The following is a 17318-nucleotide window of genomic DNA, read 5'->3' as shown; positions in this document are numbered from 1 at the left end:
GCGAACAGATAGGGTGGGGAGAGAGGAAGCCATGTGGAGGTCCAGAAACCAGCCCCATCCCACCACGCCCTCCTCTGGACCCCCGTAACGCTTAGGGCGGCCTCTCGGGGCCCTGCACACACGTCGTCTTCCTCCAAAGGCTCAGCAACTCAGGGCAGGGATGGTCCCCTCCACCCACCGTCCCTGCACAGGTGAGAGCTCTAAGATGGGGCCCAAAGCACGTTCGCCAAGCAGGCGATCGCAAACACAGCCGGCCTCTCCACCTGGCACCAGGCGTTTGGGTTGCTGATCCTCTGGGGTGCCGTCGTGGGCACTGTAGGATGTGCAGCAGCATCCCTGGCTGCTCCCAAAAATGCATCCCCAAAATGTTTCCCGACCTTGCCGAGTGTCCCTGGGAGGCAAAACGTCCCAGGTCGAGAGCCAGCGTAAACCCTTCCTAAAGTAAGGCAGGCAGCAGAGACACGCAAAGATACGTTACTGTGGTCAAGGTTTTCTCTGCGCAACCCACAGACAATGTGGTGCTTTGTTACGACAGGATAATTAAATGAGGGGGTGCGGGCATGAAGTACCAACCAGCCACCTAAACAATTCACTCATCGATTTACGAATATTCCTGGCTCACACGCCCGGAGCCCAGCAAAGCTCTGCGCCCTGGGGGTTATTACCACGGGGACAAGACAGGTCCAGGCTCTCGTGGGACCGACAGAAGGAAGGGCTGCCAAGTGAGGGGCAGAACATGATACAGTGTGATTCCACATGGGAGAAAAGAAATTTGAAGCATATACCAACAGATGTGGATATGTATATACATAAAGTTTATTTCTGTTTTAATACTCCCACAAAGGGCAGAGAAAGGTTACACTGGGGGAGAAGATGTGTGGGTTAGCTGAGAGAGGAATTCCTTTCCATTTTATGCTGTTACAATATAAAGGCTTCACTTAGCACTTGCAAGTATTTGTTTTGATTATTTGTATTTAAACCTCCAGAGCAAGCCACACTGAATAGGGAGCCAGGCCAAACGTATCAGGCAGAGGGGCTGAGGTGGGTGAATTCATTAATCTAGGCAGGAAGAAAAGATACGCGTAATATTTGAACAGAGGTCTGTATCTTCGAAAAAGATTTATATTCTAGACAAGGATTAATAGGTTAAAAAAGCCCTGAAGGTTTGCCCAAGGATGGGATTATCCGATTTTGCAAATAAAAATACCGGATGCCCAGTTAAGTTTGAATTTCAGATAAATGAATAACGTTTGCAATACGTGGGACAAACTTATATTAAGCAATTATTTGTTGTTTATCTGACATTCAAATTTAAGCGTGCGTCTGTATTTTATCTGCCAAGAGGTGCTCCTTAAGTCAGGATAGAAAGCCTTTCCTGGCCTGTGATGGTAACTGACCCTGCTACACTGTAGCAACCATGATGGGGTCTCCGGCCCACCCAACAAGCAGGTAATGACTCTGCTGATTTCTTCATCCTTAGGATTCATGGCTTTGCCTCTAGCAGAGGGAGTGCTTTGCTTCTGTTCCTGTTTTCTGGCTTTTCTTAAATCTTAGTTTTCAAATTAACATCTAGTAAAATGGACTTTTATTTGGTGTCCAGATCTGTCTGTTTTAATGCGTGCATAGGTTCATGTTAGCACCACTTCTCTCAGGATACAGAGCAGCTCCTGCGTCCCAAAGAACTCGCTCGTGCTTGCTGCTTTACCTCAGTGCATCCAACCAGGGGTGAGCCCGCCCCCCCCCCCCGTCCACCCCAGGGGACACTGGCAACGTCTGGAGACATTTTTGGTTTTCGCAACTTGGGGCAGGGGTGCTACTGGCATCAAGCGGGTGGAGGCCAGAGATGCTGCTAAACATCCCACAGTGCACAGGACGCACCCCGTCCCAACGCACACACAGAGCACGCCGACAGTGCCGAGGGGGAGAAGCCCTGCTTTCTCAGTCACCCCCTCCCCGACTCCCAGACTCTCAACGACTGACCTGTTCTAATCCCTACAGCTTTGCATTTTCTAGACATTTCATATACATGGACGCACAGTCTTTTTCGTCAGCTTATTTCAACCCGCGTGTCTTTGGGATTCGCTCGCGGTGCTGCATGTTTCATGGTCCACAGTGTGGATGCACGAAGTTTGGTGACCCAGTCACCTGCCGAAGGACACCCGGGCTGCTTCCAGTGTGCGTAAGCATGAACATCATGACAGACGTTCCCGTACAGGTTTCTGTGTGGACCTACCCTTTCATTTCTGTGACGTGAAGCAGAGGTGAAATCCTTGGTGTGGCCTATTCCCCACAGTCTTCGCACACTCGAGGTGTCCGTCGGTGCTGGAATCAACCCGCCTGCCATCTGGAGAGACCGGGGAGGCTGCAGAGCTGAGCCGGGAAGGTCCGACCCCAGGAGCGCGCCCGCCACCGTGCCCAGCCCCGTCCTGCCTGGCCCTCCTCCACCGAAGCAGGCTGCAAAGGAGACCCTTCCCAGCCTCGTGTGCCGCTCCTTCTAGGATGGGTGCTGCAGGCTCCTCCTAAAGAGGCCGAGAACAGCCTTCATCCGGCCCCTGCTCCCCTCCTCCAGGCTTGGGCACGTGGAGACAGCCACCCGCCAGCGGCGCCACGCAGCCAACACACGCAAGACGGGGGCCGGGGGGGAAGCCCTGCCTGCTGTTCGCACTCTAACTGGGGGTCGATAACAGCAGCCCGTGGGCCAAATCCAGCCACCGCCTGCTCTTGCAAATAAAGTTTGATTGGACATTTCCCTTTCTCTCCAGAGAAAGAGCAATATGCGGAATCAAAAAAGAAAAAGAAGAAGAAGATACAAATGAACTTATGTACAAAACAGAAACAGACTCACAGACTTAGAGAATGAACTTACAGTTACGGGGTGGGGCGGGGGAGGGATAGTTAGGGAGTTTGGGATTGACATGTACACACTGCTATATTGAAAACGGATAACCAACAAGGACCTACTGCGTAACACGGGAGCTCTGCTCAATATTATGTAACAACCTAAATGGGAAAAGAATTTGGAAAAGAATAGACACATGATATGTGTATAACCGAATCACTCTGCTGTACGCCTGAAACCAACGCAACATTGTTAATCAACTATACTCCAATATAAGATAAAAAGTTAAAAAAGAAGCTTTACTGCAACAGAGCTTTGAACACCCGTGCACACATTTACTGTCCGCTTTAACGCACGTGCGTACTGCCGCTATAACGGTCGAGATGAGGAACCTGGCCAGAGAGTGTCTGACCCGCGAAGCTAAAACACTTACTATGTGGCACTTTAGAGAAGGCGTTTGCTGACCTCTGCTCTAACCAACCCCAGATCCACTGAATTCTAGACTTGTAAAGAAAACCATAAAATGTCGCAATGAGATAAGATGCCTTTACCGTCTATTATTTGCCAGTGAACGTATTCCTTGCAGAGAGGGTTCTGCCCGTTGTTGGTTCACAGCGAAGATTATTGAGTGTGTGCTCTGTACCAGGCACTGTGCGGAGCCCACCCCCTGCACTGCTCTCGGGCGGGACTACTGGCCCCACATTTACAGACGGGGAAAGCTGGCTCGAGGCTACGAACTTGACCCCCAAAGCTTTGCCGAGGGAAGGTGGATGGAAATGCGGAAAGGAGAGATTGCCCAGGCATGGATGTGGGCAGCCTACGGGGGCCTCCAGGGGTAGGAAGGGTCCACCGAGGCTCTGAGGGGAGGTCCTTCCCAGAGGCAAACCAGGTGGGCAGGGGTGTGGATACAGGACTCTGGGAAGTTGAGCTGAGGACAGGGTCGAGCCAGTGCATCGGGCCACCACTGGCAGGCCTGGGTGGCCCGGGCAGAAAGAGCATGCCCAGTCCAGAAGAGCCCCGGAGCAGCCAGGGAGCACAAACGGGGCCTCTTAGGGAAGGAGGGGATGTAACTCGCCCAAGAGAGGGTGGCATCTTGGTTTTCTTGTGGTCTCTCTGTTTTCCAGGGCTAGAGCCATCGGGTGCCCCTAGGAGGCCCACAGCATAAGAATGTTCCTCCTTGATTGTGCAAAACGCATTAATTCCAGCCACTTCTCCTGATGGACCGAGGCCTGAGTGACAAGTGAGAACGCAGTTAATACTTGTGACATCCGCCTGGCCCAGTTACCCAAGGCCACCGCAGCCGCCACTGCCCACCGGCCCTGGAAGGTCCCATCCCAGCCTCTGGGTCACCAGGGCCTCTTCTTTGCTCTCTTGCTTCGGCTTCTGGACGAACAGGATGTGGAGCAACCGCAAGGGCGAAGGCACCTGGGAGCCAGCTGCGCCGTGGGCGGGATCGCTCACCAACCTCGGCTTTATGGAGCTTAGTCTCCGCAGCCTCCGTGGGCGAAGGCTCGCCCCCGGGTCCCGTCTTCAGCTGCCGCGGCCGGCATCACGCTTGCACGGCATACGCCCTCAATCCTTTAAATGCCTCACAATCCCATCTGATCCCATCTGGGATGATCAAGAACAGTGATACGTGCTCTCGTGGGCGCCCTCTTTGCATGCAGACGTCCAGGATGTGCCTGTATCTGCCCTTCTGGAGGGAGAAGAAGGGGCCCTCCTGGTCTTGGAGCTCCGGGGGTGTCGAGCAGCGGCTGGAGGCCCCCAGCAAGGGAGTGTGAGGGGGGAAGCGAGGCCCCCAGGTCGTCTTCTTGAGTCAGAGAGCCAGGGCTGATCGACACCGCGGGCCTCCTGAGCCATCAAGTGATTTCTTCTGTGGACAAGGGAGAGGAGGGGGACCCTGTCAACGAGGACAAGATGTTGGAGTCCTCGCCTTGGGAACAAAGGACTAGGTGCTTCTGTATCTGCAAAGACAATGGAGTCTCCAGCCCAAAGCAGTCTTCACCTCCCTGCCGCTTTGGGACGGACAGCGGCACCAGGAACAGTGTGCAGGAAGCCCTCCGGAGCCATCCTCGGAACCTCAGAACTTGTCTTCACGGCCTCATCCCTGACCTTCAGCATATGGTCCCTTCACGGTCTGCCTCTTCCTATGAGAATGTGAGCACAAGCCTTGTCCTATCCAAGCCGTAGCCCTGGTGCCTGCAACAGTCCCAGGTCCATCATAGCTCCACACAAATGTTTGTTGAGTGAATAAATGTGCTTTCAACATGGGCAAAAGGCTCTTGACGGTAGGAAGCCAGTTCTGACCACCAGGTGCTGGGGCTGGGAGGGTTCAGCATTGCTCTGCAGGCTGGGATCCGTCAGGCACCACGGCCAGACCCACAGCACTTTTAGGGGCCTGGGAAAACGTTATAGTGTCTCTTAAAATCAGAAGAAAAAACATGAACTTTTTAGTGTTGGAGAAAATGTTTTCATTTTTAATCCAGCCAGGATTATATTCATCGTTATATCAAGATGGTCATAAACCAAGTTCTAACATTTTTGAATGCAGGGAGGACCCCCTGGCCACTTCTGTGACGCTGGCTCCTCCAGTTAGCCCTGTGGGAAGACCACTGTCTTCCGGGTCCTTTTTCAAACTCTCTTCGCAGGAAAGGGGATGTGGAGAGAAGAGCCAGGCAGAAACCAGGATGCTATAGGGTCCCAGGCTCTCTGTCTGGATGGCCCAGCCGTGCACCCAGCAGGGGCCTGTTAATTACACACTGCCCCTCAAGGTGTGGCCGCTGGTGACCACATTCCTCGAAGGCTTTCCAGCAACGAGCAAGTCTGGAGTCAGAATCTGCAGCCAAGCCCAGGTCTACCCTGGGAGCAGAGTAACTTTAGTCAAGTTGCTTGGCCTTCTCGGCCTCTGTCTCCTCATCTGTAAGATGCTGGCCATAACAAACGTGCTACCTGGGCAGGGTCATTGTGAGAATTAAACACATCGATAACAGCAATAATAATATCTAACACTCACGAGCACGGACAGGGTGCCGGCCCAGGGCTCAGCACTTTTACATGAATTCACTCTTTTCTTCCTCCCAGCCATAATTATGCCCGAGGAACAGATGAAGGGACAAGGCATCAGGAGGCTGGACCAGCCGTCCCAGATCACACGAGGCCGCCCCGCGGAGCGTCAGGCCATTGGGCGCTGGAGTCGGTGCAGGAGCCGCCAGAATGTCCCCACTCTGGTCCCGGACCGGAACTGAGCACGGGGCCCGGCCGGCAGCGAGGGCGCAGCTCTCACCAGCGCCGCCTACACAGCCCCCTTGCCAGCTGGCAAGCCCTCCACACTGGTGTCAGGTCCCCTCTGTTCAGGGTGCCTCTTCTCCCCCCTCCCACTGCCCTGGGGGTTCAGGGGGGCGCAGTCTGTGTGGCTTGGGAGGTGGAGGGGCTGCCTCTCCTCTTGTCCTCTGTACAAGGAAAGACAGCAGACGCCAGCCCTCCTTCCCGCGGCGTCCTGTCCTCGGAGATGAGATGAGGCTCCCTACTGGGCTCCTGACGAGCCCCAGGTGCCCGGGGAGTTTATGGGCTTCTCCCCACACAGGCTTGCCGGCTGGCGGAGGCCTCAGCTGCGCCGCTCCGCTCCGCTCTAAGGGGCGACCAACAGGAGGGCCGCAGCTGGAGGAAGAGGGAACAGAACAGACACGCGCTTCCTGGGTGGTCTCAGGCAGCGTGTGGAGACCCGGTGAGCCGGGGCTCACCTCACGCCGCACCAAACATCAGGAGAGAGGGTCTGTGACGTCTGTGCCTCACTAAGCAAGCTGGTCCGAATTACTATCGTCAACACGCCCATTGTATGGGTGGGGAAACTGAGGCCCGGAGGTGACCTGACTGCATATTCTGGCAGGTGCCCAGTGGCTGCAAGATGCTGTACCCCGACTCAGTGCCCCATCTCCTCCCCTCCCAGATGGGGCACTGGGAGCTGGGCACGGGTGCCACGCCCTGAAACCCCGTCTTCTCCAGGTGCTGTCGGAGTTTATGTTAATGCTAGTAGGTGGTCCCAGGGCAGGGGCCAGGCTGCCCCTACAGGCAACACAGGGCTGGCACACAGTGTGTGTGCCTCAGCCTGCCCATCAAATGCACCCCAGAATCCACAGACTCCCCAGCAGGCCCTGCTGGTCTTTCACCTGTGTGGGCATCCAACGTGAAAAGGTTCTGACCCAGGTTTAGAGCTGAATGGAGTTGGCCAGCCCAGGCACCATCTTATAAACAGGGTACCCCAAAACATGGGGCGGGGTGTTATCACTGGGCCGGACCCCAAGTTAGAAGGAGCCTGTGAGAAAAGGCAGATTCTTGGGCCCATCCCTGGGGAATCGCCATCAGTGGGTCTGGGGGTGGAGCCCGGGAATCTGTATGCTCAACGTGCCACCCAGGGGGGCTGTGATGGACAACACGTGGGAGAAACACCATGGAGGGAAACGAGTTCCCAGCCAGGAGCCTGTGGTCTCAGAAATGCTGGGCTCACTTGCTTCTTATCTCAGCCCCACAAAGATGCAAAAACTCATACCCTCAGTTGGCCATTGAATACTTTCCTCCTCCCTGACGGTCTGGGTGGGTGGCCCTTCCCTGACCCAGGCAGCCAGCCTAAACTTGCTGTGTCGACGTGCACAGCACCTGGACAGGCCGGGTCTCAGGGCGGCAGCATCCACGCCCAGCCCCCACGGCCCCATTTAGGAGGGGAGGAGATGGGGCATCAAGTCTGGGGCATGGCGTCTAAGCCTTACCCTGGCTCTAGGCAGCATCCTGCGGCCACTAGGCTACGCTCCCCTGGATGGAGAGGGGTCCCCAGGCCTCAGCACCTCTCAGGGGCCCCAGTTTCGTCACCTGTCCCTCGGGGATGTTAGTGATAGCATCTACCCCGCTGGTAACGGTGAGGATCACATGAGACAATGGCAGGAAGCACTTACTTTGTGCTTAGCAGTTACCACATGTTAAGCAATTAAGCTCTTCACTTGCATGAGCTCATCTAATCCTTTGCAACCACCCTGGGAGGTGGAAACTATTATTAACCCCATTTTCCAGATGAGGGACATTAAGTGACTCACCCTGCGTCATGTGGCTAGAAACAGCAGAGCTGGGACTTGAACCTGGGGAGTCTGGCCAGCTCCTGAGCCCAAGCCCATGTAACCATGAGGCTGTGCCACGTCAATAAACACTGAGCCTCAGCCACAGGTTGGGGGGGAGCAGACGCTAGAGGCAAAAGGGGGACAAAGGCCCTGACTGTGGGGGAGAAAGGGGATGGCAGGCCTGGGTTGAGTGTCACTTAAGAGAAAAACCAAACCTGTTGCCACGCTGAGCCAGAAGGGCAGGCAGGATAAAGGAGCACGTGACCCGTTGGATCAAGTTGGCAGGCCAAGCCAACACCCACGAGTTCAGGGAAATGGTCACTCTGAAAAGGTCAATCAAGTCTCCCTTAGCCTCATTTGTGCCTCATCTCCACTGTGTTCCACAGGGGCTTTTAAGGACAAGCAAGAGTTGAATGATTCTATCGCCAAATAAGTTTGGAATTCTTCTATGCTGTATACCCTATCAGGAGATTGACAATGGACATCAGCAAAATAAAGGCTCTGGATAAGTCCTGCAGTGAAGCCCGTTTAGTTTATCCAACCTAGCATTTCTTGCACTTAACTGATCATGACTCTTCACGGAACACAGTTTGAGAAATTCTGGTATACAGCAGGGGCTGCAAACTCCTTCTGTAAATAGTATTTCTAAAAATAATATTTTCAGCTTTGTGGGCCATAGCGGCTCTGTTGCAACTGCTCAACTCCGCTGCTGCAGCACAAAAGCAGGACCAGGTGATACGTAAACAAGTAAGTGTGACTGTGTACTAACACAACTTTATTTATGGACACCAAAATGTGAATTTCCTATAATTCCATGTGTCACAAAATATTCTTCTTCTTAAAATTTTTCTTAGCCATTTAAAATTTTGAAAACTATCCTTAGCTCACAGGCACCCAAAAACAGTCTGGAGGCTGAATTTGGTCCACCGTGCATAGTTTGCCAACCCAGTATAGAGCAATGGGAAACTCCAGCATCTTCTAGGACCTCACTATAAAGTGTCAGGGGCATGAAAAGGGGAAGGTCTGGGGGGCTGGGGAGCCTGGGGGAGACCATCAGTAGAAAGAAGACTGGAGAGAAGACAAGTGTGGTCCTAAACTCTGTGGCCCCCTCCCACACAGCATGTGACCTTAGGCGGATAATTCTGGGGAAAAAATTATAAAATTTATTTACATTTTCCAAATCCACTTGGCCAAACCCCAGCATTAACCACAGTAAAAAGAAGAACTAAAAGCTGGAACAACATCTGCAGCTCAAATCACAAAGGGCAAAATGTCCCTAAAATATAAAGCAGAAAAAGACCGACACCCTATGCGAGCAATGGGCAGAGGAGACAGAGGTTCCCAGGGAGGAAACTGCAAACGGCGTATTCGAGAAAGGGCTCAGCCTCGCACAGAGGAGAGAAAAGCAAAGCAAAACTACAAGATCCCACGCATCATCTATCGGATTAGCAAAGGCAGGTACATTTGAGAGGCTGTCCCGACAAAGAAGGGGACACGGGTGCCCGCGTGCATTGCTGGTGGGGGCGCAAATGGAAAGACCTCTCCGGAGGGTAAATTGGCAATACCGATCAAAACTACAAACAGGGACTTCCCTGGGGGTCCAGTGGGTAAGACTCCGCACTCCCAAAGCAGGGGGCCCGGGTTCGATCCCTGGTCGGGGAATTAGATCCCACACGCGTGCCATAACGAAGAGCCTGTGGTGTGCCGCCTAAACAAATAAATAAAATATTAAAAAAAAAAAAACAAAAAACGACAGACATGCCACTTTCAGGAATTGTTCCTAGACCTACACCTACTCAAGGGTCCAAGGACACGTGCGCTGAGGTTCTCCGCTGCAGCCCTGTTTATAGGAGCGGAAGATGGAAAAGCCCTAGACGTCCATCCCGGGTGGACTGGATGAGTTACTCTTGGTGGTAGTAAAACAACAAAAACAACGACAACAACTCCTCCTCTCATTTAGGGCATGTGTATTATGAGCCGGGTCCTGTTCTCAGCCCTCACTACTCAAAGCACTGTCCAGGGACCAGCAGCTTCTGCATCACTTGGGGGCTGTTTGGACCACAGCCTCCCATCCGCCCCAGACCTGCTGAAACAGAATCTGCATTTTCACAAGAGTCCCAGGGAATTCCTTTGTACCTTAGGGCATTATTTTTAAAACTCTTCCTGTATCAACTCACTCATTCTCAGAACAACCCAATAACCCAGGCTCTCTTATTACCCCGGGGCTGGAGGCGAGGAGTGCAGGCTCTGGGACGTTAGCGAAGTTGTCCAAAAAGTCACACAGCGGGTGAGCGGCAGAGCTGCATCCACTCCACATGTATACAAAAACACAACAGTCTCTAAAGACTAAGGAAGTTCTTTAACAGTGGAAAAAAGACCAACCTCCGAGATACGTTGTCCGGTGAAAAAAGCAAAGTGAAGAACACTGTATATACTATGATAGTATTTGTGGGAGGAAAAAAAAAAGGACAGCAGAATCTATATGTAATTGCTTAGATACCCAGAAGGCATCTCTGATCAGAAAGACACCCAATAACATGGAGATAGCTGCCGCTGGGAGGTGGAACTCAGCAGCTGGAGGAAGGAGGTCAGAGGGAAACTACTCACTATTGCACACGGCTGTAACTTTTGAATTTTGAGCCAGGCACATGTATTACCTATTCTAAAATAATTCTTCTGTAAACTGGTGTAAGGAAGAAGTTACCCACACCCTAAAGGCATCCCCACTTAATAAGAAATACGCTTTGGGGAAGGAGAAATCGGCACAGCCGGGCCCAACCCTAGTCCCGCACGTGCTCTCCTGTCTGCCCTTCTCAGAAAAGATGGGCGTGGGGTGCGGGGGAGGGGCTGGGGGAGGGCGGGCGGACAGCGCATTCTCCAAGTATCTGGGACTCAGCACCGCGTTCAATCTCTTGGAAGACGGTAATGCCTCGTATCAGTGCGGTGGTCCTTAACTGGGGCAACTGTGCCCGCATGGGACACTTGGCAACGTCTGGAGACATTTTTTGGGTGTCACAAGTGGAAGAGGCTATCTATGTATCTAGTGGGTAGAGGCCAGGGATACTGTTAAACATCCAACAACGCCCAGGACACCTGAGTTTGAGGAGCCTGCATCAGCACGTTCTATGTTCGGGCATCACCGGAGGCTCAGCTAAAGCGCAGGTTCTGACGCCGCGGGCCTGGGACGGGCCAGAGAGTCTGCATTTCGAATAGGGGGAGGCCACCCACGCTGCTGTGAGCCACGAGGCCTCACCCAACCCAGCTCTGGCCAACTGTGTAACCATCTTATGCAAAAGAGGCAGGGACTGCTTTCACTGTGGATCAAAAAGCTGGACAGTAAATACTGATGGGGGAGGGGGCAGGGGAAGCCTGGTCCCGATGGAGACGAGCACGTGGACTGCCGAGATCCTCCTCGAGTCCACGGCTGCGGGCCGCACCGGCACGAGCTGGGGTGCTGGCGGGGACTTACCATCCAGAGTCTCCACCGAGAGCTGCAGGCCCAGGTTGTGCCGTGGGTTGACCACCCAGTGGTTGCTGGTGGCCGTGATGTCGAACACCAGCCAGCCCTCCTCCGAGGCCCAGAGGGTGCGGCTGTCGAGCAGAAACAGGTCTGACTCCCTGCAAGAGAGGAGAGAGACACAGGCTCCGGGTCAGCAGGTCATGGTTCGGTCCCCGCCCCCCGTCAGCCAGCCAGCCACTGATGGACAGGAGGACCTTGTGAGGCAGGGGAGCTGGCAGGAGGTCTGCCAGTCCCCCCAAAGTGGGTTCATCAGACCAAGATCCAGCCATGGAGACCCCCAGGTAGCAGCCGTGGTGGGGAGACAGAGTGCAGAAGAGGTGTCAAGAGATACGTGCAGGAGACAGACGCACCGCTACGAGACAGATGCGCCCTTCAGATTCATTAGGGGGGATGCCAGTGAGACAGAGCACAGGAAGGCAGCAATTACACAGCCTCCGTGATGCCGGAAGTTTCAGGAAACAGAAGTGCCCTTTCGTTGGCTTATTCACCACTTGCCAGGCGCTGTCCCCAGTGTGGTACGCACATTCTCATTCAGTTCTCACAACCCTAAGTTGCGGGAGTACTATCATCTCCGATGAATCCATGGTAAAACCGTGACATGCCCAAGGTCATTTAGCCGGGAAGTTGCTAGCCTGGGGGTTGGAGCCCAGGCAGCTGAGCACCAGTGCAAAAGCTCCTCATTTCCACACTGTGCAACTTCTTCATGAGCCCACCACGTGTTAGGAGGTGGACCCCCCATGCAGACTGACATCATTAATAGAGGGAGTCCTTTAATTCTCTCTTCCTCAGATTTGTAGTAGCAAAATGGGTAAAACCACAATTGACCTTGTAGTGGATGGAGGATGGATGGATGGATGGATGGATGGATGGAGAGATGGATGGATGGATGGATGGATGGAGGGATGGATGGATGGAAGATTGATGGATGGATAGAAGATTGATGGATGGATAGATGGAAGATGGATGGATGGATGGATGGATAGATGGAAGATGGATGGATAGATGGATGGATGTATGGATGAATGGATGGACAGAAGGATGGATGGATGGATTTTTACATTCCTAGGTAGTAGAATTCTAGTATGTAAGATATCTTAATGTCTCTTTTGCACTTTTAATTATAAGGATTCAAAGTTTAAATATTTTGAGTCCTTCGATAGTCAGTTAGGATACCTGAGCTCCTACACTGTACCAGGCTGTGGGTACAATGATGAACAGCACCCAACCAGCTCCTGCCCCAGGGTACTGACAGTCTCTATCGTACCTGGAGGGATCTAATTTTCCTGGGAATTAAGGTGAATTTTCTCTGCTCACACCTTATCAGATGTATCAACTACTGATGGAGCACTTACCACCTGCCAAGCCCTGGGTTGCACTGCCTGCCCAGATCATGTCACTGAGTTCCTACAATGACTCTCTGAGGTGGGTAATATTAACTGTACCACTGTGTGGGTCCCAGAACTGAGGCTCAGAAAGGCAAAGATGCTAGCGCAGGGTTACGCTGCTGGCACACAGCTGAGGCAGGACTGGAAGCCCACCGGGCCCCCTGGGAGGCTTGCAACCGTACAAGAAGAGAAGGTCTTCTGGACGCTGCCTTTGCTCAAGTGTAGCTGTCATCATTTCAGAGCCTTTGGCGAATTAAACGCATCGTATATAACTCACTAAGCCCTCGGCCGAAGCGAGCGGCAGATACCCGCTCCTTGAGATGAGGCACGATCTCCCTATTGACCCCATCCCCCGCTCTCTCTCCTAAAAACTAGGGCTGACCACCCTCTTCATCTTTCCTGTGTGGTCTGCAGACCTCCAAGTTGGTGATGTCTCTGTTCCATCATAACACATTAGACATTTACCAAGCATATTAAAATGTATGAGACTCAGAGAAGGCATGCATGCAGAGAACAAACTGGGAATGTTACCCAGTGTCTCAAATGTACTTTCACTAGGAACCCAGTGGAAATGCACCGGGAGATTAACAGGTCACTCAGAGAAGTCTACACAGGTTGGAGAAGCAGGCTCAGAAGCAGACAGGAGCCAAGACAGGTGTGAGGGTGCAGGGCTGTCTCATCAAGGCACAGTTCTGGGGAGTGAGGGAATGAATTTGAGCTGTACTTCCCTCTTTGACTCTCTCCATCCAAACGTCTGAGGGCAGAGGATCTAGTTGGCCTCGTCAAGTCCCTGCCCCGCCCTTGGCCACGGGAGGGCTGAGGACTCCACGGTGACCGGGACCACAAGATGGAAACAGGGGTTATCCCCACCTCACGCCCCCCAAAATCCCACTTTTTAAGTGATACTCAGTAATCGCCGGAGCCCAATTCAGAAAATGCTGAATTATATTATGCCACACGTGTGAACGAGATACGACTTCTGATCGTACGGCCGGCAGAACGGAGCCACACTACAAGACAGTGCATGGTCTCTTGACCAGCCAAACCGCAGTCCCTTGTGACTGCAGGACACTTGCTGCCTCTGTAATACAGAGACATCAGAGGGGCAAGGACGTCTTTTTAGAGCCACCGAATATTTTGAGGACACTCACTTTCATGGCCAAACTGAATTAAAATAACGAGACAATCTTTCATGACCCGTTTACTTCTACTTCTTCCCAGTGCCTTTTCAGAGGCAGTTTCAGAACTGACTTGGGGGGACGTCCACACAGATTTTAAACTTCCAAACAAGAATTTCCACTGTCTTCATCTCCAATCTGCCTTGATGGCTTTCCTGGCTATGGAGATACCAAGACTGTCGACGAACCGGTTCGCTGCTCTAGATAATTAACAGATGAGAGAAGAAGCACCACTCCGAATCCAAACAACTCCCTCACTCGCTCAGGCTCCCAGGGCCCCGGTAGGAAGCCTCTACAGCACAGCACAAGTCACAGACCTGGGTGGCAACTTCGCTGGAAAATTATTTGCCAGAAGATGTGACCAGATATCTGGATAGGCCCTGATGGACAGGGAATGGAATTGGGCCTTTCCTTGCCAAACGGTACTACACGTTCTCTTATTACAGCCAGGACACCGAGGGCCAGATGTTACAGGCGAGCGTTGACTCATCGTGAATCAACATGTGTGCGTGTGCGGACTCCCTCTCCTGAGCCCTAGTTCGCAGTTCGTTCCGGGCTTGCTGAGAAGAGCCAAACCTTCGTGGAAGGCATCGGGACAGGAAAGCCCTGTCGAGGCGGGAGGAGTGAGATGCTAACACAGACTCCGCTTCGAGACAGAAAGCCCAGCCCCAGGTTGGCCGCGTGAACGGGACAAGGGAGCAATTACCCAGCAGCTGCGTCCGGACTGCTGGGAAAGTGGGAATGCCTCGCTGCCACCTCCAGCATCTTATTCGAACACAATGGTTCTTACAACTGGGAGGAACCAACAAGCCCTTTGTGATGTTTTTATTTACCATGAACATACTGGCCTCCCTGACGAGCCCAGGTGACAGCAGAGGCAGAACGGCTCAGGGTGGGAGCCCCGGGGAACCTAAATGCACTCCTTCCCCTTTCCCACTGCTAAGAATCTAGGTACTTTCCACGCACCAGCTCCCTGATCTCCAACAGTCAGGTTATTGTTCCCATTTTATAGATGAGGGAAGTGAGGTTCAGAGAGGGGAAGCCCACTGCCCACATCGATAAACATCCTGACAGAACCAGGATACAGCGCCGGAAGCGTGACCTGAGAACTTGGTACTTAAGCCCCATCATCTCCTTAACTCACCCTCTGGCCAAGGGACAAGAGACCCAGGAGGTTGTTCAATGCTGCATGATGCGTGTTATTGTCACAACATTGTGTGGAGTAGAGAAAATACTAGAGGGGGGATGACGTCCAGGGAGCAGGGAAAAGAGAAGGCAAGTAGGGCAAGCTAGCTCATTCCAGAGCCTCACTTTCCTCCTCTGTAAAATGGAGAGAACGCCCTCTTCTTCAGCAGCTGGGGAAGCCGACTGAAGACTAGCCTAGTGACAGACTCCCAAGGCTCCTGGAGCAACGCCGTAATTACTACAAGTCATGTAAGTGCTGGTGTACACTCCCTGTTGGACAGTAGGAAATTCTGGGATGGGAACTTTATCTATCTTGGTCCCAGTCATTACATGACTGCCCAAGATCCATGGAACAACAGACCACATATCCACTCAAACAACGTTCGCCTTGGACGCCAGCGCTCATCAGACAAGGGTCTCCGGGTGTTCGCAGTCGGGAGATTTTCTGCAAATACGGCCGTCAACGGTTCCTCCCCTCCCTCCCCACATGCAGCTCTCTCATAAATCGGGGAGGTCTGCTCCACCTCTGGCGTCTGCGCTGACCACCTGACTTGCTGCGGACTCGGTGGCAGGGAGGCCCTGCCATGTCCAGGAGGAAGACGGAAGAGGCTCAGCAGCTCTGCTTCTGCAGCCCACTGCACTGGCAACTCTGACTCCTTTGCGGGAGAGATGACATGGAAGCGGAAGGGGCAGAGGCTGCAGAGGAGGGGGGTCTATAAGGGGAGAGAGAGAAAAGCCAAGCCAGCCCTCAGCAGACATGCCGTCCAGGGTGTTCCAGCCCCAGCCAAGCTCTCAGCTTCACCAGGGACTACAGCAGACGCTACCAAGAGTAGAAAAACTGCCCAGCTGAGCCCTGCCCAAATTCCTGAGCAATTAAATGATTGTTGTTTTAGCCACTGTGTTGTAGGTGGTTTGTTCACCACGGAGATAGAACCCAAACAACAGTCACACTGTTTAGAACAGAAAAACTGAAAACGAACCATCTACTGAGAGGGACGGGTAAAAACAGAGGGTGTATCCAAGCGCTACACAGCTGTGTCAAAGGACCATATAAATCCATACTTCTTGACAAGAGGGAAACACGGTATTAAGTAAAAAGGTGTCATAAAACACGATGTGTAGTATGCAAATTTCTGGAAAAATACAATATGCTAAGATTGGTTAAAAAAAAAAAAAGGAAATAGAAAATTTGAGTCACCCAACATGCACTAACAAATTGAAATAAAAGGCCTTTCCCCACACCCAGATGGTTTTATACTGTATATTTGCCATATTAGCAAGAGATAATTCCTTCTGGACTTCCTGGCGGCGCAGTGGTTAAGAATCCGCCTGCCAATGCAGGGGACACGGGTTCGAGCCCTGGTCCGGGAAGATCCCACGTGCCGCGGAGCAACTAAGCCCGTGTGCCACAACTAGTGAGCTTGCGCTCTAGAGCCCTCGAGCCACAACTACTGAGCCCGTGTGCCACAACTACTGAAGCCCACGCGCCTAGAGCCCGTGCTCCACAACAAGAGAAGCCACCGCAGTGAGAAGCCCGTGCACCACATCAAAGGGTAGCCCTCGCTCGCCGCAACTAGAGAAAGCCGGCGTGCAGCAATGAAGACCCAACACAGACAAAAATAAAATATATACATAAATAAATAAATTTTTTAAAAAAGAATTCCTTCTTATACAAATTGGTCGAGAAAATGGAAGAGGGAAAAGTAAGAATCAGTATTGTAAAGCTAGCATGTTATTGATTCCAAAGATGGATAAGGCCAGTTCCAACAGACATTTCTTTAAAGATATACAAACGGCCAGTGAACATATGAACAGAGGGTCAACATGGTGAGCCATTAGGGAAATGCAAATCAGAACTACAGTAAGTTAGTACTTCACAGCCAGCAGGATAGCTAAAACCAGAAACACAGACAATAGCAAGTATTGGCCAGGATGTGGAGGGACTGGAACCTTCAGACACTGCTGGTGGGAACGTGAAATGGTGCAGTGAATTTGGAAAATAGAACGGCAGGTTTTTTTTTTTCGGTACGCGGGCCTCTCACTGTCGTGGCCTCTCCCGTTGCGGAGCACAGGCTCCAGACGCGCAGGCTCAGCGGCCATGGCTCA

The 17318-nt window shown here is 52.5% G+C and overlaps 1 protein-coding gene across 2 annotated transcripts in view; it reads right to left on the bottom strand.

Annotated features, from left to right (window-relative positions):
• The window catches only part of BMP7 (bone morphogenetic protein 7), an 87976-nt gene that overhangs the window by 16085 nt on the left and 54573 nt on the right, over positions 1-17318 (bottom strand). For both annotated transcript variants that reach the window (XM_029220976.1, XM_029220977.1), the window contains exon 3: positions 11414-11562. In XM_029220976.1, coding sequence (XP_029076809.1) covers positions 11414-11562 — 149 coding nt within the window. The remainder of the gene's footprint in view (positions 1-11413; positions 11563-17318) is intronic.

This window comes from Monodon monoceros, unplaced genomic scaffold (genome assembly GCF_005190385.1).
Source record: "Monodon monoceros isolate NGI ecotype Baffin Bay Population unplaced genomic scaffold, NGI_Narwhal_1 Super_Scaffold_13, whole genome shotgun sequence".
Classification (NCBI taxonomy): Eukaryota; Metazoa; Chordata; class Mammalia; order Artiodactyla; family Monodontidae; genus Monodon; species Monodon monoceros.
Note: the sequence above shows the minus strand (reverse complement) of the source record. Positions and strands in the feature narration are given on the sequence as shown.